The 18,089-nt window shown below is 35.8% G+C and overlaps 1 protein-coding gene across 11 annotated transcripts in view; it reads left to right on the top strand.

Annotated features, from left to right (window-relative positions):
- Positions 1-16,266, top strand: part of ANK2 (ankyrin 2) — a 265,077-nt gene extending 248,811 nt beyond the window's left edge. For all 11 annotated transcript variants that reach the window (XM_088164284.1, XM_088164286.1, XM_088164282.1 and 8 more), the window contains one exon: positions 14,043-16,266. In XM_088164284.1, coding sequence (XP_088020410.1) covers positions 14,043-14,057 — 15 coding nt within the window. In that variant the 3' untranslated portion in view covers positions 14,058-16,266. The remainder of the gene's footprint in view (positions 1-14,042) is intronic.
- The last annotated feature ends 1,823 nt before the right edge of the window (positions 16,267-18,089 follow it).

Genomic DNA, 18,089 nt, shown 5'->3' with positions numbered 1-18,089 from the left:
CTATATCTATCTAAATCTGTATCTATCTCCTTCTTCCTATATCTATCTATATCTGTCTCTATCTAAATTTTTCTTCCTATATCTATCTCCTTCCTATATGTATCCATATCTATCTCCTCCTTTCTATATCTATCTATATCCATCTCCTCCTTCCTATATCTATCAATATCTCATCTATCTATATGCATTTATATCTATGTCCTTCTTCCTGTATCTATCTATATGTATCTATGTCCTTCTTCCTGTATCTATCTATATGTATCTATGTCCTTCTTCCTATATGTATCTATATGTACCTATATCTATGTCCTTCTTCCTGTATCTATCTATATCTATCTATATCTACGGCCTTCTTCCTATATGTATCTATATCTATCTATATCTACATCCTTCTTCCTATATCAAAATCTATATCCTTCTTCCTATATCTATCTATACCTATATCCTTCTTCCGATAACTATCTATATACTTTTAGCTATACCTATCTCTATCTTCCTATATCTATCTATATCTATATCCTTCTACCTATATCTATATACTTTTTCCTATATCTATGTCTATCGTTCTATATCTCTCTATATCTATATCCTTCTTCGTATATCGATTTTTATCTTCATGTATCTATCTATATCCTTGTTCCTATATCTATCACTATCTTCCAATATCTAACTATATCCTTGTTACTATATCTATCTCTATCTTCCTATATCTATCTATATCTATCTCTTTCTTCCTATATCTATCTCTCTTCCTATATCTATATATATCTATCTCTCTCCCTATATCTATCTATATCTATCTCCTTCTTCCTATATATATCTCTTCCTATATTTGTCTGTATCTATCTTCTTCTTCCTATATCTATCTCTCTTCCTATATCTATCTATATCTATCTCCTTGTTCCTATATTTATCTCTCTTCCTATATCTATCTATATCTATCTCTTTCTTCCTATATCTATCTCTTCCTATACCTTTCTATATCTATATGCTTGTCCCTATATCTCTCTTCCTGTATCTATCTATATCTATCTCCTTCTTCCTATACCTATCTCTTCCTATATCTATCTCTTCCAATATCTATCTCCTTGTTCCTATATCTATCTCTCTTCCTATATCTGTCTATATCTATCTCCTTGTACCAATATCTCTCTCTCTTCCTATATCTGTCTATATCTATCGCCTTGTTCCTATACCTATCTCTCTTCCTATATCTATCTATATCTATTTCCTTGTTCCTATATCTATCTCTTTCTTCCTATATCTATCTCTTCCTATATCTATCTCTTCCTATATCTATCTATATCTATCTCATTCTTCCTATATCTATCTCTTTCTTCCTATATCTATATCTACCTCCTTGTTCCTATATCTATCTCATTCTTCCTATATCTATCTCTTCCTAAATCTATCTATATTTATCTCATTCTTCCTATATCTATCTCTTTCGTCCTAAATCTCTCTATCTATATCTATCTCCTTGTTGCTATATCTATCTCTTCCTAAATCTATCTATATCTATCTCCTTGTTCCTATATCTATCTCTTCCTAAATCTATCTATATCTATCTCATTCTTCCTATATGTATCTATATCTATCTCCTTGTTCGTATATCTATCACTCTTCCTATATCTACCTATATCTATATCCTTGTTCCTATACCTATCTCTTTCTTCCTATATCTATCTCTTCCTAAATCTATCTATATCTATCTCCTTGTTCCTATATCTATCTCTTCCTATATCTATCTCCCTGTTCCTATATCTATCTCTTCCAATATCTATCTATATCTATATCTTTCTTCCTATATCTATCTCTCTTCCTATATCTATCTCCTTGTTCCTATATCTACCTCTTCCTATATCTATCTCTTTCTTCCTATATCTATGTCTTCCTAAATCTATCTATATCTATCTCATTCTTCCTATATCTATCTCTTTCTTCCTATATCTATGTCTTCCTAAATCTATCTATATCTATCTCATTCTTCCTATATCTATCTCTTCCTAAATCTATCTCTATCTCATTCTTCCTATATCTATCTCTTTCTTCCTATATCTATCTCTTCCTATATCTATCTCATTCTTCCTATATCTATCTCTTTCTTCCTATATCTATATCTACCTCCTTGTTCCTATATCTATCTCATTCTTCCTATATCTATCTCTTCCTAAATCTATCTATCTATATCTATCTCATTCTTCCTATATCTCTTTCTTCCTAAATCTATCTATCTATATCTATCTCATTCTTCCTATATCTATCTCTTTCTTCCTATATCTATCTCTTCCTACATCTATCTATATCTATCTCATTCTTCCTATATCTATCTCTTCCTATATCTATCTATATCTATCTCCTTGTTCCTATATCTATCTCCTCCTATATCTATCTATATCTATCTCCTTGTTCCTATATCTATCTCTTCCTAAATCTATCTATATCTATCTCCTTGTTCCTATATCTATCTCTTCCTAAATCTATCTGTATCTATCTCATTCTTCCTATATCTATCTCTTTCTTCCTATATCTATCTCTTCCTACATCTATCTATATCTATCTCTTCCTATATGTATCTATATCTATCTCCTTGTTCGTATATCTATCACTCTTCCTATATCTACCTATATCTATACCCTTGTTCCTATATATAGCTCTTTCTTCCTATATCTATCTCTTCCTAAATCTATCTATCTATATCTATCACCTTGTTCCTATATCTATCTCTTCCTGTATCTATCTCCTTGTTCCTATATCTATGTCACTTCCTATATCTATCTATATCTATCTGCATCTCCCTATATCTATCTCTCTTCCTATATCTATCTCTTCCTATATCTATCTCTTCCTATATCTATCTCCCTGTTCCTATATCTATCTCTTCCAATATCTATCTATATCTATATCTTTCTTCCTATATCTATCTCTCTTCCTATATCTATCTCCTTGTTCCTATATCTACCTCTTCCTATATCTATCTCTTTCTTCCTATATCTATCTCTTCCTATATGTATCTATATCTATCTCCTTGTTCCTATATCTATCTCTCTTCCTATATCTATATCTATCTCCTTGTTCCTATACCTATCTCTTCCTATATCTATCTCTTCCTATATGTATCTCCTTGTTCCTATATATATGTCACTTCCTCTATCAATCTATATCTATCTCCTTGTTCCTATATCTATCTCTTTCTTCCTATATCTATCTCTTCCTAAATCTATCTATATCTATCTCCTTGTTCCTATATCTCTCTCTCTTCCTATATCTGTCTATATCTATCTCCTTGTTCCTATACCTATCTCTTCCTATATCTATATATCTATCTGTCTCCTTGTTCCTATATCTATCTCCTTGTTCCTATATCTATCTCTTCCTATATCTATCTCTTTGTTCCTATATCTATCTCACTTCCTATATCTATCTATATCTATCTCCTTGTTACTATACCTATCTCTTCCTATATATATCTATATCTATCTCCTTCTTCCTATATCTACCTCTCTTCCTATATCTATCTATATCTATCTCCTTGTTACTATACCTATCTCTTCCTATATATATCTATATCTATCTCCTTCTTCCTATATCTACCTCTCTTCCTATATCTATCTATATCTATCTCCTTCTTCCTACATCTATCTCTTCCTATGTCTATCTATATCTATCTCTTCCTATATCTATCTCCTTCTTCCTATATCTCTCTTCCTATATCTAGCTATATGTCTTCCTATATCTATCTCCTTGTTCCTATATCTATCTCTCTTCCTATATCTATCTCCTTGTTCCTATATCTATCTCTCTTCCTATATCTATCTACATCTATCTCCTTGTTCCTATATATATATCTCTCTTCCTATATCTATCTATATCTATCTCTTCCTTCCTATATCTATCTATATCTATCTCCTTGTTCCTATATCTCTCTTCCTATATCTATCTATATCTATCTCCTTGTTCCTATATCTATCTCGCTTCCTATATCTATCTATATCTATCTCCTTGTTCCTATATCTATCTCTTTCTTCCTATATCTATCTCTTCCTAAATCTATCTCTATCTCATTCTTCCTATATCTATCTCTTTCTTCCTATATCTATCTCTTCCTATATCTATCTCATTCTTCCTATATCTATCTCTTTCTTCCTATATCTATATCTACCTCCTTGTTCCTATATCTATCTCATTCTTCCTATATCTATCTCTTCCTAAATCTATCTATCTATATCTATCTCATTCTTCCTATATCTCTTTCTTCCTAAATCTATCTATCTATATCTATCTCATTCTTCCTATATCTATCTCTTTCTTCCTATATCTATCTCTTCCTACATCTATCTATATCTATCTCATTCTTCCTATATCTATCTCTTCCTATATCTATCTATATCTATCTCCTTGTTCCTATATCTATCTCCTCCTATATCTATCTATATCTATCTCCTTGTTCCTATATCTATCTCTTCCTAAATCTATCTATATCTATCTCCTTGTTCCTATATCTATCTCTTCCTAAATCTATCTGTATCTATCTCATTCTTCCTATATCTATCTCTTTCTTCCTATATCTATCTCTTCCTACATCTATCTATATCTATCTCTTCCTATATGTATCTATATCTATCTCCTTGTTCGTATATCTATCACTCTTCCTATATCTACCTATATCTATACCCTTGTTCCTATATATAGCTCTTTCTTCCTATATCTATCTCTTCCTAAATCTATCTATCTATATCTATCACCTTGTTCCTATATCTATCTCTTCCTGTATCTATCTCCTTGTTCCTATATCTATGTCACTTCCTATATCTATCTATATCTATCTGCATCTCCCTATATCTATCTCTCTTCCTATATCTATCTCTTCCTATATCTATCTCTTCCTATATCTATCTCCCTGTTCCTATATCTATCTCTTCCAATATCTATCTATATCTATATCTTTCTTCCTATATCTATCTCTCTTCCTATATCTATCTCCTTGTTCCTATATCTACCTCTTCCTATATCTATCTCTTTCTTCCTATATCTATCTCTTCCTATATGTATCTATATCTATCTCCTTGTTCCTATATCTATCTCTCTTCCTATATCTATATCTATCTCCTTGTTCCTATACCTATCTCTTCCTATATCTATCTCTTCCTATATGTATCTCCTTGTTCCTATATATATGTCACTTCCTCTATCTATCTATATCTATGTCCTTGTTCCTATACCTATCTCTTTCTATATCTATATATCTATCTATCTCCTTGTTCCTATATCTATCTCTTTCTTCCTATATCTATCTCCTTGTTCCAATATCTATCTCTCTTCCCATATCTATCTATATCTATCTCCTTGTTCCTATATCTATCTCTCTTCCTATATCTATCTATATCTATCTCCTTGTTCCTATACCTATCTCTTCCTATATCTATATATCTATCTGTCTCCTTGTTCCTATATCTATCCCCTTGTTCCTATATCTATCTCTTCCTATATCTATCTATATCTATCTCTTTCTTCCTATATCTATCTCTCTTCCTATATCTATATCTATCTCCTTGTTCCTATATCTATCTCTTTCTTCCTATATCTATCTCTTCCTAAATCTATGTCATTCTTCCTACATCTATCTCTTCCTACATCTATCTATATGTATCTCTTCCTATATCTATCTATATCTATCTCCTTGTTGCTATATCTATCTCTTCCTAAATCTATCTATATCTATCTCCTTGTTCCTATATCTATCTCTTCCTATATCTATGTATATCTATCTCCTTGTTCCTATATCTATCTCTTTCTTCCTATATCTATCTCTTCCTATATCTATCTATATCTATCTCCTTGTTGCTATATCTATCTCTTCCTATATGTATCTATATCTATCTCCTTGTTCCTACATCTATCTCTTCCTATATCTATCTCTTCCTATATCAATCTACATCTATCTCCTTGTTCCTATATCTATCTCTCTTCCTATATCTATCTCTTCCTATATGTATCTACATCTATCTCCTTGTTCCTATATCTATCTATATTTATATCTATCTATATTTATATCTATCTCCTTGTTCCTATACCTATCTCTTCCTATATCTATCTCTTCCTATATGTATCTCCTTGTTCCTATATATATGTCACTTCCTATATCTATCTATATCTATCTGCTTGTCCCTATATCTATCTCTCTTCCCATATCTATCTATATCTATCTCCTTGTTCCTATATCTATCTCCTTGTTCCTATATCTATCTCTCTTCCTATATCTATCTCCGTGTTCCTATATCTATCTCTTTCTACATCTATCTCTTCCTATATCTATCTCCTTGTTCCTACATCTATCTCTCTTCCTATATCTATCTCTTCCTATATCTATCTATATCTATCTCCTTGTCCCTATATCTATCTCCTTCTTCCTATATCTATCTCTTCCTATATGTATCTCCTTGTTCCTATATATATGTCACTTCCTCTATCAATCTATATCTATCTCCTTGTTCCTATATCTATCTCTTTCTTCCTATATCTATCTCTTCCTATATCTATCTATATCTATCTCCTTGTTCCTATATCTCTCTCTCTTCCTATATCTGTCTATATCTATCTCCTTGTTCCTATATCTATCTCTTTGTTCCTATATCTATCTCACTTCCTATATCTATCTATATCTATCTCCTTGTTACTATACCTATCTCTTCCTATATATATCTATATCTATCTCCTTCTTCCTATATCTACCTCTCTTCCTATGTCTATCTATGTCTATCTCCTTGTTCCTATACCTATCTCTTCCTATATCTATCTATATCCATCTCCTTGTTCCTATATCTATCTCTCTTCCTATATCTATCTATATCTATCTCCTTCTTCCTACATCTATCTCTTCCTATGTCTATCTATATCTATCTCTTCCTATATCTATCTCCTTCTTCCTATATCTGTCTTCCTATATCTAGCTATATGTCTTCCTATATCTAACTCCTTGTTCCTATATCTATCTCCTTGTTCCTATATCTATCTCTTCCTATATCTATCTACATCTATCTCCTTGTTCCTATATATATATCTCACTCCCTATATCTATCTATATCTATCTCTTCCTTCCTATATCTATCTATATCTATCTCCTTGTTCCTATATCTATCTCGCTTCCTATATCTATCTATATCTATCTCCTTGTTCCTATATCTATCTCTTTCTTCCTATATCTATCTCTTCCTAAATCTATCTCTATCTCATTCTTCCTATATCTATCTCTTTCTTCCTATATCTATCTCTTCCTATATCTATCTATATCTATCTCATTCTTCCTATATCTATCTCTTCCTAAATCTATCTATATCTATCTCTTTCTTCCTATATCTATCTCTTCCTACATCTATCTATATCTATCTCCTTGTTGCTATATCTATCTCTTCCTAAATCTATCTATATCTATCTCCTTGTTGCTATATCTATCTCTTCCTAAATCTATCTATATCTATCTCCTTGTTCCTATATCTATCTCCTCCTATATCTATCTATATCTATATCTATCTCTTCCTATATCTATCTATATCTATCTCCTTGTTCCTATATCTATCTCCTCCTATATCTATCTATATCTATCTCCTTGTTCCTATATCTATCTCCTCCTATATCTATCTATATCTATCTCCTTGTTCCTATATCTATCTCTTCCTATATCTATCTATATCTATCTCCTTGTTCCTATATCTATCTCTTCCTAAATCTATCTATATCTATCTCATTCTTCCTATATCTATCTCTTTCTTCCTATATCTATCTCTTCCTACATCTATCTATATCTATCTCCTTGTTCGTATATCTATCACTCTTCCTATATCTACCTATATCTATATCCTTGTTCCTATATATATCTCTTTCTTCCTATATCTATCTCTTCCTAAATCTATCTATATCTATCCCCTTGTTCCTATATCTATCTCTTCCTATATCTATCTATATCTATCTCCTTCTTCCTATATCTATCTCTCTTCCTATATCTATCTATATGTATCTCCTTGTTCCTATATTTATCTCTCTTCCTATATCTATCTATATGTATCTCCTTGTTCCTATATCTGTCTCTTCCTATATCTATCTATATCTATCTCTTTCTTCCTCTATCTCTTTCTTCCTATATCTATTTATATCTATCTATCTCCTTGTTCCTATACCTATCTCTTCCTATATCTATCTCCTTGATCCTATATCTACCGCTTCCAATATCTATCTCCTCCTATATCTATCTATATCTATCTCATTCTTCCTATATCTATCTCTTTCTTCCTATATCAATCTATATCTATCTCCTTGTTCCTATATCTATCTCGCTTCCTATATCTATATCTATCTCCTTGTTCCTATATCTATCTCTTTCTTCCTATATCTATCTCTTCCTAAATCTATGTCGTTCTTCCTACATCTATCTCTTCCTATATCTATCTCCTTGTTCCTATATCTATCTCTTCCTATATCTATGTATATCTATCTCCTTGTTCCCATATCTATCTCCTTCTTCCTATATCTATCTCTTCCTATATGTATCTCCTTGTTCCTATATATATGTCACTTCCTCTATCAATCTATATCTATCTCCTTGTTCCTATATCTATCTCTCTTCCTATATCTGTCTATATCTATCTCCTTGTTCCTATACCTATCTCTTCCTATATCTATATATCTATCTGTTTCCTTGTTCCTATATCTATCTCCTTGTTCCTATATCTATCTCTTCCTATATCTATCTCTTTGTTCCTATATCTATCTCACTTCCTATATCTATCTATATCTATCTCCTTGTTACTATACCTATCTCTTCCTATATATATATCTATATCTATCTCTTTCTTCCTATATCTACCTCTCTTCCTATGTCTATCTATATCTATCTCCTTGTTCCTATACCTATCTCTTCCTATATCTATCTATATCCATCTCCTTGTTCCTATATCTATCTCTCTTCCTATATCTATCTATATCTATCTCCTTCTTCCTACATCTATCTCTTCCTATATCTATCTCCTTCTTCCTATATCTCTCTTCCTATATCTAGCTATATGTCTTCCTATATCTATCTCCTTCTTCCTATATCTCTCTCCCTATATCTATCTCCTTGTTCCTATATATATGTCACTTCCTCTATCAATCTATATCTATCTACTTGTTCCTATATCTATCTCTTTCTTCCTATATCTATCTCTTCCTATATCTATCTATATCTATCTCCTTGTTCCTATATCTCTCTCTCTTCCTATATCTGTCTATATCTATCTCCTTGTTCCTATACCTATCTCTTCCTATATCTATATATCTATCTGTCTCCTTGTTCCTATATCTATCTCCTTGTTCCTATATCTATCTCTTCCTATATCTATCTCTTTGTTCCTATATCTATCTCACTTCCTATATCTATCTATATCTATCTCCTTGTTACTATACCTATCTCTTCCTATATATATCTATATCTATCTCCTTCTTCCTATATCTACCTCTCTTCCTATGTCTATCTATATCTATCTCCTTGTTCCTATACCTATCTCTTCCTATGTCTATCTCCTTCTTCCTATATCTCTCTTCCTATATCTAGCTATATGTCTTCCTATATCTGTCTCCTTGTTCCTATATCTATCTCCTTGTTCCTATATCTATCTCTTCCTATATCTATCTCCTTCTTCCTATATCTCTCTTCCTATATCTAGCTATATGTCTTCCTATATCTATCTCCTTGTTCCTATATCTATCTCTCTTCCTATATCTATCTCCTTGTTCCTATATCTATCTCTTCCTTCCTATATCTATCTATATCTATCTCCTTGTTCCTATATCTCTCTTCCTTTATCTATCTACATCTATCTCCTTCTTCCTATATCTCTCTCTTCCTATATCTATCTATATCTATCTCCTTGTTCCTATACCTATGTCTTCCTATATCTATCTATATCTATCTCCTTCTTCCTATTTCTATCTCCTTCTTCCTATATCTCTCTCTTCCTATATCTGTGTATATCTATCTCCTTGTTCCTATATCTATCTCTCTTCCTATATTTATCTCCCTCTTCCTATATCTGTCCTTGTTCCTATACCTATCACTTCCTCTATCTACATCTATCTCCTTGTTCCTATATTTATCTCTCTTCCTATATCTATCTATATCTCCTTCTTCCTATATCTCTCTTCCTATATCTATCTATATGTCTTCCTATATCTATCTCTCTTCCTATATCTATTTATATCTATTTCCTTCTTCCTATATCTATCTCTTCCTTTATCTATTTACATCTATCTCCTTCTTCCTATATCTATCTATATCTATCTTCTTGTTCCTATATCTATCTCTCTTCCTATATCTATCTACATCTATCTCCTTCTTCCCACCTCTATGTCCTTTCTCCTATATCTATCTCTATCTTCCTGTATCTAACTATATCCTCATTCCTATATCTGTCTGTATCTTCATATATCTATCTATACCTATATCCTTTTTCTGATAACTATGTATATACTTTTACCTATATCTATCTCTATCTTCCTATATCGATATCTATATACTTGTTCCTACAACTGTCTTCCTCTCTATATCTATATCCTTCTTCTATAACTATATACTTTTTTCTATATCTATTTATATCTTCCAATATCACTCTACATCTACATCTTTCTTCCTATATCTATATACTTTTGCCTATATCGATGTCTATCTTCCTATATCTCTCTATATCTATATCCTTCCTATATCTATCTATATACTTTTTCCTATATCTATCTCTTTGTTCCTATATCTACCTATATCTATATCCTACTTCGTATATCCATCTATATACTTTTTCCTATACTTATCTCTATCTTCCTGTATCTATACATCCTATATATATAGATATATATATCTGTATATCCTTTTTCCTATGTCTATCGGTTTATTCCTATAACTGTCTCTATCTTCCTATATATCTATATTCTTGTTCCTATATGTATCTCTATCTATATCCTTCTTCCTATATCTATATAACTTTTCCTATATCTATCTCTACGTTCCCATATCTCAATGTTCCTATATCTATCTATATGTTCCTATATCTATGTTCCTATATCTATCTATATCTATCTCTATGTTCATATATCTAACTCTATGTTCCTATATCTATCTCTATATCTATCTATCTCTACCTTCCTATATCTATCTCTATGTTCCTATATCTATCTATCCCTCTATCTATCTATCTCTCTCTATGTTCCTATATATATCTATCTCTATGTTCCTATATCTATCTATATATCTATCTCTATGTTCCTATGTCTATCTATATATCTATCTCTATGTTCCTATGTCTATATATCCCTATGTTCCTATATCTATCTCTATATCTATCTCTGTTCCTATATCAATGTCTATATCTATCTATATATCTCCAAATCTATCCCTATGTTCCTATATGTATCTATCTATCTATCTATCTCTATGTTCCTATATCTATCTATATATTTATCTATCGCTATCTTCCTCTATCTATCTCTATGTTACTATACCTATCTCTATGTTCCTATATCTATTTCTATGTTCCTATATCTATCTATATATCTGTCTATCTCTATGTTCCTATACCTATCTATATATCTATCTCTATGTTCCTATATCTATCTCTATATCTATCTATTGCTATGTTTCTATATCTATCTCTATGTTCCTATATGTATCTATCTATCTATCCCTATGTTCCTATATCTATCTATATCTACCTATCTATCTCTTGGTTCATATATCTAACTCTATGTTCCTATATCTAACTCTATGTTCCTATATCTCTATATATATCTCTATGTTCATATATCAATCTAACTCTATGTTCCTATATCTCTATGTTCATAAATCTATCTCTATGTTCCTATATCTATCTATCTATCTCTATGTTGCTATATCTATCTATCTCTATGTTGCTATATCTATCTATCTCTATGTTGCTATATCTATGTATATATCTATCTATATATCTCTATGTTCCTATATATCTACCTATCTATATATCTATCTCTATGTTCCTATATCTATCTATATATCTATCCATATATCTATCTCTACGTTCCTATGTCTATCTCTTTGTTCCTATATCTATCTATCCCTATGTTCCTATATATATCTCTATGTTCCTATATCTATCTACATATCTATGTCTATGTTCCTATATCTATCTATATCTATCTATCTATCTATATCTGTTCCTCTATCTATCTCTACGTTTCTATATCTATGTATATATCTACATATCTATCTATCTCTATGTTCCTATACCTATCTGTATATCTATCTATCTCTATGTTCCTATATCTGTCTCTCTCTATGTTCCTATATCTATCTATCTCTATGTTCCTTTATCTATCTCCTTCTTCCTATATCTATATACATTTTCCTATATCACTATCTTCCTATATCTTTCTCTATATATATATATATCTATATATCCTTCTTCCTATATCTATATGTTCCTCTATCTATCTGTATCTAGATCCTTGTTCCTATATCTATCTCTCTTCCTACATCTATCTCTATCTCCTTGTTCCTATATCTGTCTATATCTATATGGTTGTTTGATGCCATTTTCCCCACTTCTAGAAATAAGAGGCAGACACAGGGCAGTAAACAGGCTTGACTTTATGTCAGGATCCTCAGGTGTAAGAATGGACACGACACATGTAAAATTTTTATTGATTGTGTGAATTGTAGTTGGCATTAGCATTCATACCTCTGTCCCTCTCTTCAGTCTCTCCATTTGTCCTCCTGTCAGTATCCTTTCCCCCCCACACATTCACCCCACACTCTCCCTGCACTCTTTGATGCCATTCTCCCCATATTTGTCTCCTTCTTCCTATATCCATCTATCCCTATCTATCTGTATCTTTATGTATCTCCTTCCTATATCCATCTCTCCATATCTATCTATATCTCCCCACTTCTAGAAATAAGAGGCAGACACAGGGTGGTAAACAGGCTTGTCTTTATGTCAGGATCCTCAGGTGTAATAATGGACACGACACATGTAAAATTTTTATTTATATTGCAAATTCTAATTGGCATTAGAATTCATCCCTCTGTCCCTCTCTTCAACCTCTCTCCATTTGTCCTCCTGTCAGCATCCTTTCCCCCCCACACATTCACCCCGCACTCTCCCTGTGCTCTTTGATGCCATTCTCCCCATATTTGTCTCCTTCTTCCTATATCCATCTATCCCTATCTATCTGTATCTCCCCGCTTCGAGAAATAAGAGGCAGACACAGGGCAGTAAACAGGCTTGTCTTTATGTCAGGATCCTCAGGTGTAAGAATGGACACGACACATGTAAAATTTTTATTGATTTTGTGAATTGTAGTCGGCATTAGCATTCATACCTCTATTTGTTCTTCAGTCTCTCTCCATCTGTCCTTCTGTCAGCAATCCTTTCCTCTCTGCACTTGCGTCCTGCACTCTCCGTGCGCTCTTTGATGCCGTTCTCCCCGCTTCTAGAACTAAGAGGCAGACTCAAGGCAGTAAACGGGAGTACCTTTATATAAGGATCCTCAGGTGGAAAATGCTGAGGACACATAACCCTGCATGATCGACGCATGTAAAATTTTAACTTATTTTGTAAATTAGCAGATCTGACAAGAGCCTCCAGTTAAAAGCACGCCCAGTGAAGTAATGCCCCCAGCTCCCCTACATACTAAATGCAACCCCCCCTTGGATTAGCGCTTGGCTCTGTTGATAAAAATATGCCTCAAAGAGCTGATTTCAACCGTGGTTTCTAAGGAATACCATGATAGCATAGGGGTCCTGCCTACTAAAATACTGAAACTAAGTAGATATGTTAGGCTACCAATATATGTGTAAAGACTACAGAGAATATATACGAGGGTAAAAATCCACATGAGTTTACTATTGCATCCTACTTATCCCTCAGTGTGTCTTCCCTCCGTCATGTGTAACTCTGCCTTGGAAAAGCCTGATGACCACCGTTCTCCCACACCTCCAGAACTGAGCCCTTTCTAAGTCAGGTGTCTCCTTTCTTTCCTTCCAGGACAATACTAAGTAAAGCCAGCACACAGAGGAGGACTGTGATGAAGGACCGCTATGGAAAACACGTTCACATCGAAGAGCTGGAAGACACCCCAGAAGCACTCCCCAGGGATGACCTCCAGCACGACCTCCAGCAGCTTCTCAGGCACTTCTGCCGAGAGGACTGGACACAGGAGGCCAAGTGAGAAGCTGCCACCCCTGCACTGTGCCACGTGACCCCTGCCGTACGCAGCTGTCGCCATCCCCTGGTAGCAGAGTCATCACTGCTGCTCCTACCTGTGCAGCTGCAGTGAATTCATTTCTCCCCATCCCAAGTTTCATTTTGTGCTGTTATGATTTTTCACCCTGTAAGCTAATTTGTGACCAAAGATAGCATCCTTCAGGCAGGATGATTTATCCGCCCCAACGGCACCCTGTCGGCGTCGCCGCTTGTCCCTGTCCCTTCGCTCTGGCTCTCACTTACTGACACGGCCCCTGCCAAGCAAACTTCATCAACAGGCCTCTTCCTCTGACTGTGTACATGCACCGTACAAAGGAGTTGACGTGTAAACTGTAAATAGCAGAGTATTTGAACTCACGAGACCACAGAACACTCCCTGCCCGTTGGCGTCGTGGGTTACGAGCACAGTGACCCCGTTGGAACGGTGACGTGTCACATGACGGCACCGCCTGGACTGCAAACGCTGACTGACCCAGGAGGAAGCGCTGCAGGGCTACCGACTACTGAGACTTACTGCTCAGAGATCCGGTCTAGGCAAAGGCTGCGAGAGTCAGGCAAAAGGCAGCTGTTCACATGAATCACAGCTGACTGTGGCCATTAATAGTGCAGACACCTTCAGATAACCACTGAAACATTTCCCCTCCAACAAAGACAAAATGTCACCACTAGGTACCCAAGTTGCTAGCAGCTCTACCTGCAGCACGTTCGCCTACGGTATTAAAGCTATAGATGCGGACCTGTGGTGGGGTGTAGTAAACAATCGTAACTCCGGTAGTTTCCCCTTTTCCATCGCCCCTTAGCCGACCTCACAGACTGACTGGGGGTGCTTCCTGCTGGCCACTGCACTGTAGATAATAACTATGTGACAAAGACTTACCCGGTATGCAAGGAGAATAATTAGGTCACCGTATTTTATCGAGATTGCCTCTTAGCTGATACACGCATGTGGCATTTGAAGGTCAAAACCAAACCCTCCTAGAATCATGTCAGCTTCTCGGCCCTCTTAGCACTGAGCGAGCAGTTTTTATCTTCTGATGGAGTGTTTTTTAAAGAACAAGTGCTCACAATCCTCGGCAGCCCATTTCTGTTAATATTCGTTATGTAACTATATATTATATATATTTCTAAACCAACCCTGTGAAAAACACATTAGCATGTCTGCACTTTTATTTTCCGAAAGGGGAACGTAGGGATCTGATGTTTTGGGTGTTCTATACCTTAATATTTAATGGAGGGAGCTCTGTAGGGTTCTAGCATAACATGCATACACACAAACACACTGACTTAATGCTTTTAAGCAGCTACTTCAGTTTTTTAAAAGTAGTCTCAGCAGCAGAGTAAAACCAACCCTCTCCTCTAGGAGCAATCCTTTTCCAAGCTTATCTGGCCTTCTACAATTATAGGGTTCTTTAGGTTTTGTTTTTTGGTTTTTTTTTAATGACTCACTCAGTGCTCAGAACAAGGGCACTTCCTCATTAAGGTAATAATGCCAAAAGCACAGAAACATCTCTGGAGTTCTGGCTTCCTGTGGGCAGAACCACCCGAGGTGCCGTGCTGACACTTTTTGGGCAAGCGAGAAAGGAAACTAACAAAAGTGTTTTGGCAGCCAAACCGAATGAGACCCGTGATGAAACATCTCACAGCGCATCGTGGCTTCCTGACTGTCCGAGACAGAGCAGGAGGGTCTTCAAGGATGGGGCTCTCAAGAAATGCATTTCTGTTGTGTTATTTGCGGTGCAGATGATGTTCTGTGTAACAGCATAATGGTTATTCACCTCTTATTTTGATTTTTTGCTGTGTTATCAGAGAACTTGAATACTGTGAGAAGAAGTGAATTTTAAGTTGACAAATCAGCATCTTGTTCCCATGGTGATAACACTAATTGAATATATCTATGAGGGCATGTATTAGTTAAAAATTAAAAAGATACAACACTAACAATACATAGCTGCAATGTGTACAATGGCTGATTTAACTAAATAAAAATGTACAAGTGTTAAATGTAGCAACGGCGGCTCACTCGCTTTTACTGCTCGCACGGGGACCTCAGCTGCACTATCCTGGTCACAGTTCCCGAGTGCCCAGCTTGCTCGCTTGTCACAGACGCAGCAATGCCTTGTCAAGGGCACAGCCTAAGCCAAAAGCTACTCTTCCCTCTCTTCCTCGGCCTTTCCCAGTGACAGACAACTGTGTACAAACAAATCCGACTCAAGCCCGCACACGGCAAGCCGACAACCCCACCTTTAAAGAAACCGCACACCCCTCCAGTACACAACTGACACACTGGCCTTGAGTACAAGTGGGGAAAATCGGACGGGGATAACTAATGGGGAATTACAGAGACACATATGCCTGGGTGAGCTTCACTGCCTGTGCTGGAGAGCATGGCAGCCCCAGGCAAACGGGAGACACAACAGAGGAAGGCTAGCACTGGGTTTTAGATGTTTTTAAATCCCAACCTAATCGGTTTCACCCAACAATGTCAGTACTCCCAAACAGAAGCACTATTTTGCTGGAAGACGCTGGCCACTTCTCCTTAATACCTAAGGTAAACACCTTTCCTCGAGTCTTTTTTTAGTTTTTAAACAAACCAGGCATTAAATCCAGGGACTGACTTTACACTTGATATGCCCTCACAAGTAGCAGCAATAATTCAAGTAGTAAGCACTGCTTGCTTTCCACCTTGAGAAGAGAAAGGCTTTCTTTTTTTCTGCCTTCAAATTGTATGAACCAGAAAGGACTAAGCTCTTTTCTAGTCTGAATGTAACACAGCCCAACAACGGGTTTCATTAGCAGAGCCTGTTACATCCTGCCTGTCTTCCCAGCAAACCCCGGAAGATGCCTATGGGGCTCCATGACTGGCTGAGAGCTCTTTAGTAAAATGCCACCATCCCTGACAACCTTAGTGGTAGTGATAGCTGTCTCCTTCCATTGCCGACTTTGTATTTTTACTTAACGTTCCATAAAACTGGACTACAAGTGGTGGAGCATCCTGTGGGTGCTTCCTAGAACACATTGAATTCAGCGTGATGAATTCAAGCTGGAAAACGCACAGACTGAATTCTGTGCTGACAGGTCATGCCGTGGATAATCAGCGGATTTTGTAGCTATAAGCCATATACTCCACACACTACAGCCTGTAACTTCAAACCTTTGATAGTGGGCAACTTCCAAATCCAGTACGTTTCCCTAAGGAAATAACCCCAAACGGCTTCACCAGCACCTTAAAACTGTCACCATATCCCAGGTCGGACTCTGCAATTGCTGCGCGCGCTTGGCACGGGAAGTGGCATTTGAGAATGGCCCAAAGCTGCAACAGTTGTCAGGTCTCAAAATACCTGGTAAAGAGGTCACTGGCTGCAATTCTTGTGAGTGTAGCGACAATGCCACAAAGAGCAGCTGTATCCTCAGCCTTTGCTGTGTGTTCCAGTCTCCTACACAGAGCTGGCTTGTCTTGCCAGGCCTAACCCTGTCTTCAGCTGTGGAAGCAGCCGTAGGCACAGTCCCGCTCCAGTTTCTGCCTCTGCCATCAAGACAGGATTATACATCTAGGAGCCTGTCGAGCATGGGGGGAGTTCCTCGGGTCTCTGCATGTAAAGGGAGCTATGAGAAAACACATTTCTGATGCATGGGAGGGCTGTGAGGGGTACACCTCCTTCGATGTGCACGCTGCAGGGCTACCAAGACACAGCACTGAACCCACAACTCATTCCTTCAGCTGTTACGGTGACAGCCCCAGCAAGGACTTGCAACCACACAACCGCTCCCAGGCAGGACACCCCCTCGTGCCCCGTCACATTTATCCCAATGAGCCAACTGAATGCCTAG

Source organism: Sturnus vulgaris, chromosome 4, assembly GCF_052056855.1.
Source record: "Sturnus vulgaris isolate bStuVul1 chromosome 4, bStuVul1.hap1, whole genome shotgun sequence".
NCBI classification, from domain to species: domain Eukaryota; kingdom Metazoa; phylum Chordata; class Aves; order Passeriformes; family Sturnidae; genus Sturnus; species Sturnus vulgaris.
This window is presented reverse-complemented; position numbering and strand designations above follow the sequence as displayed.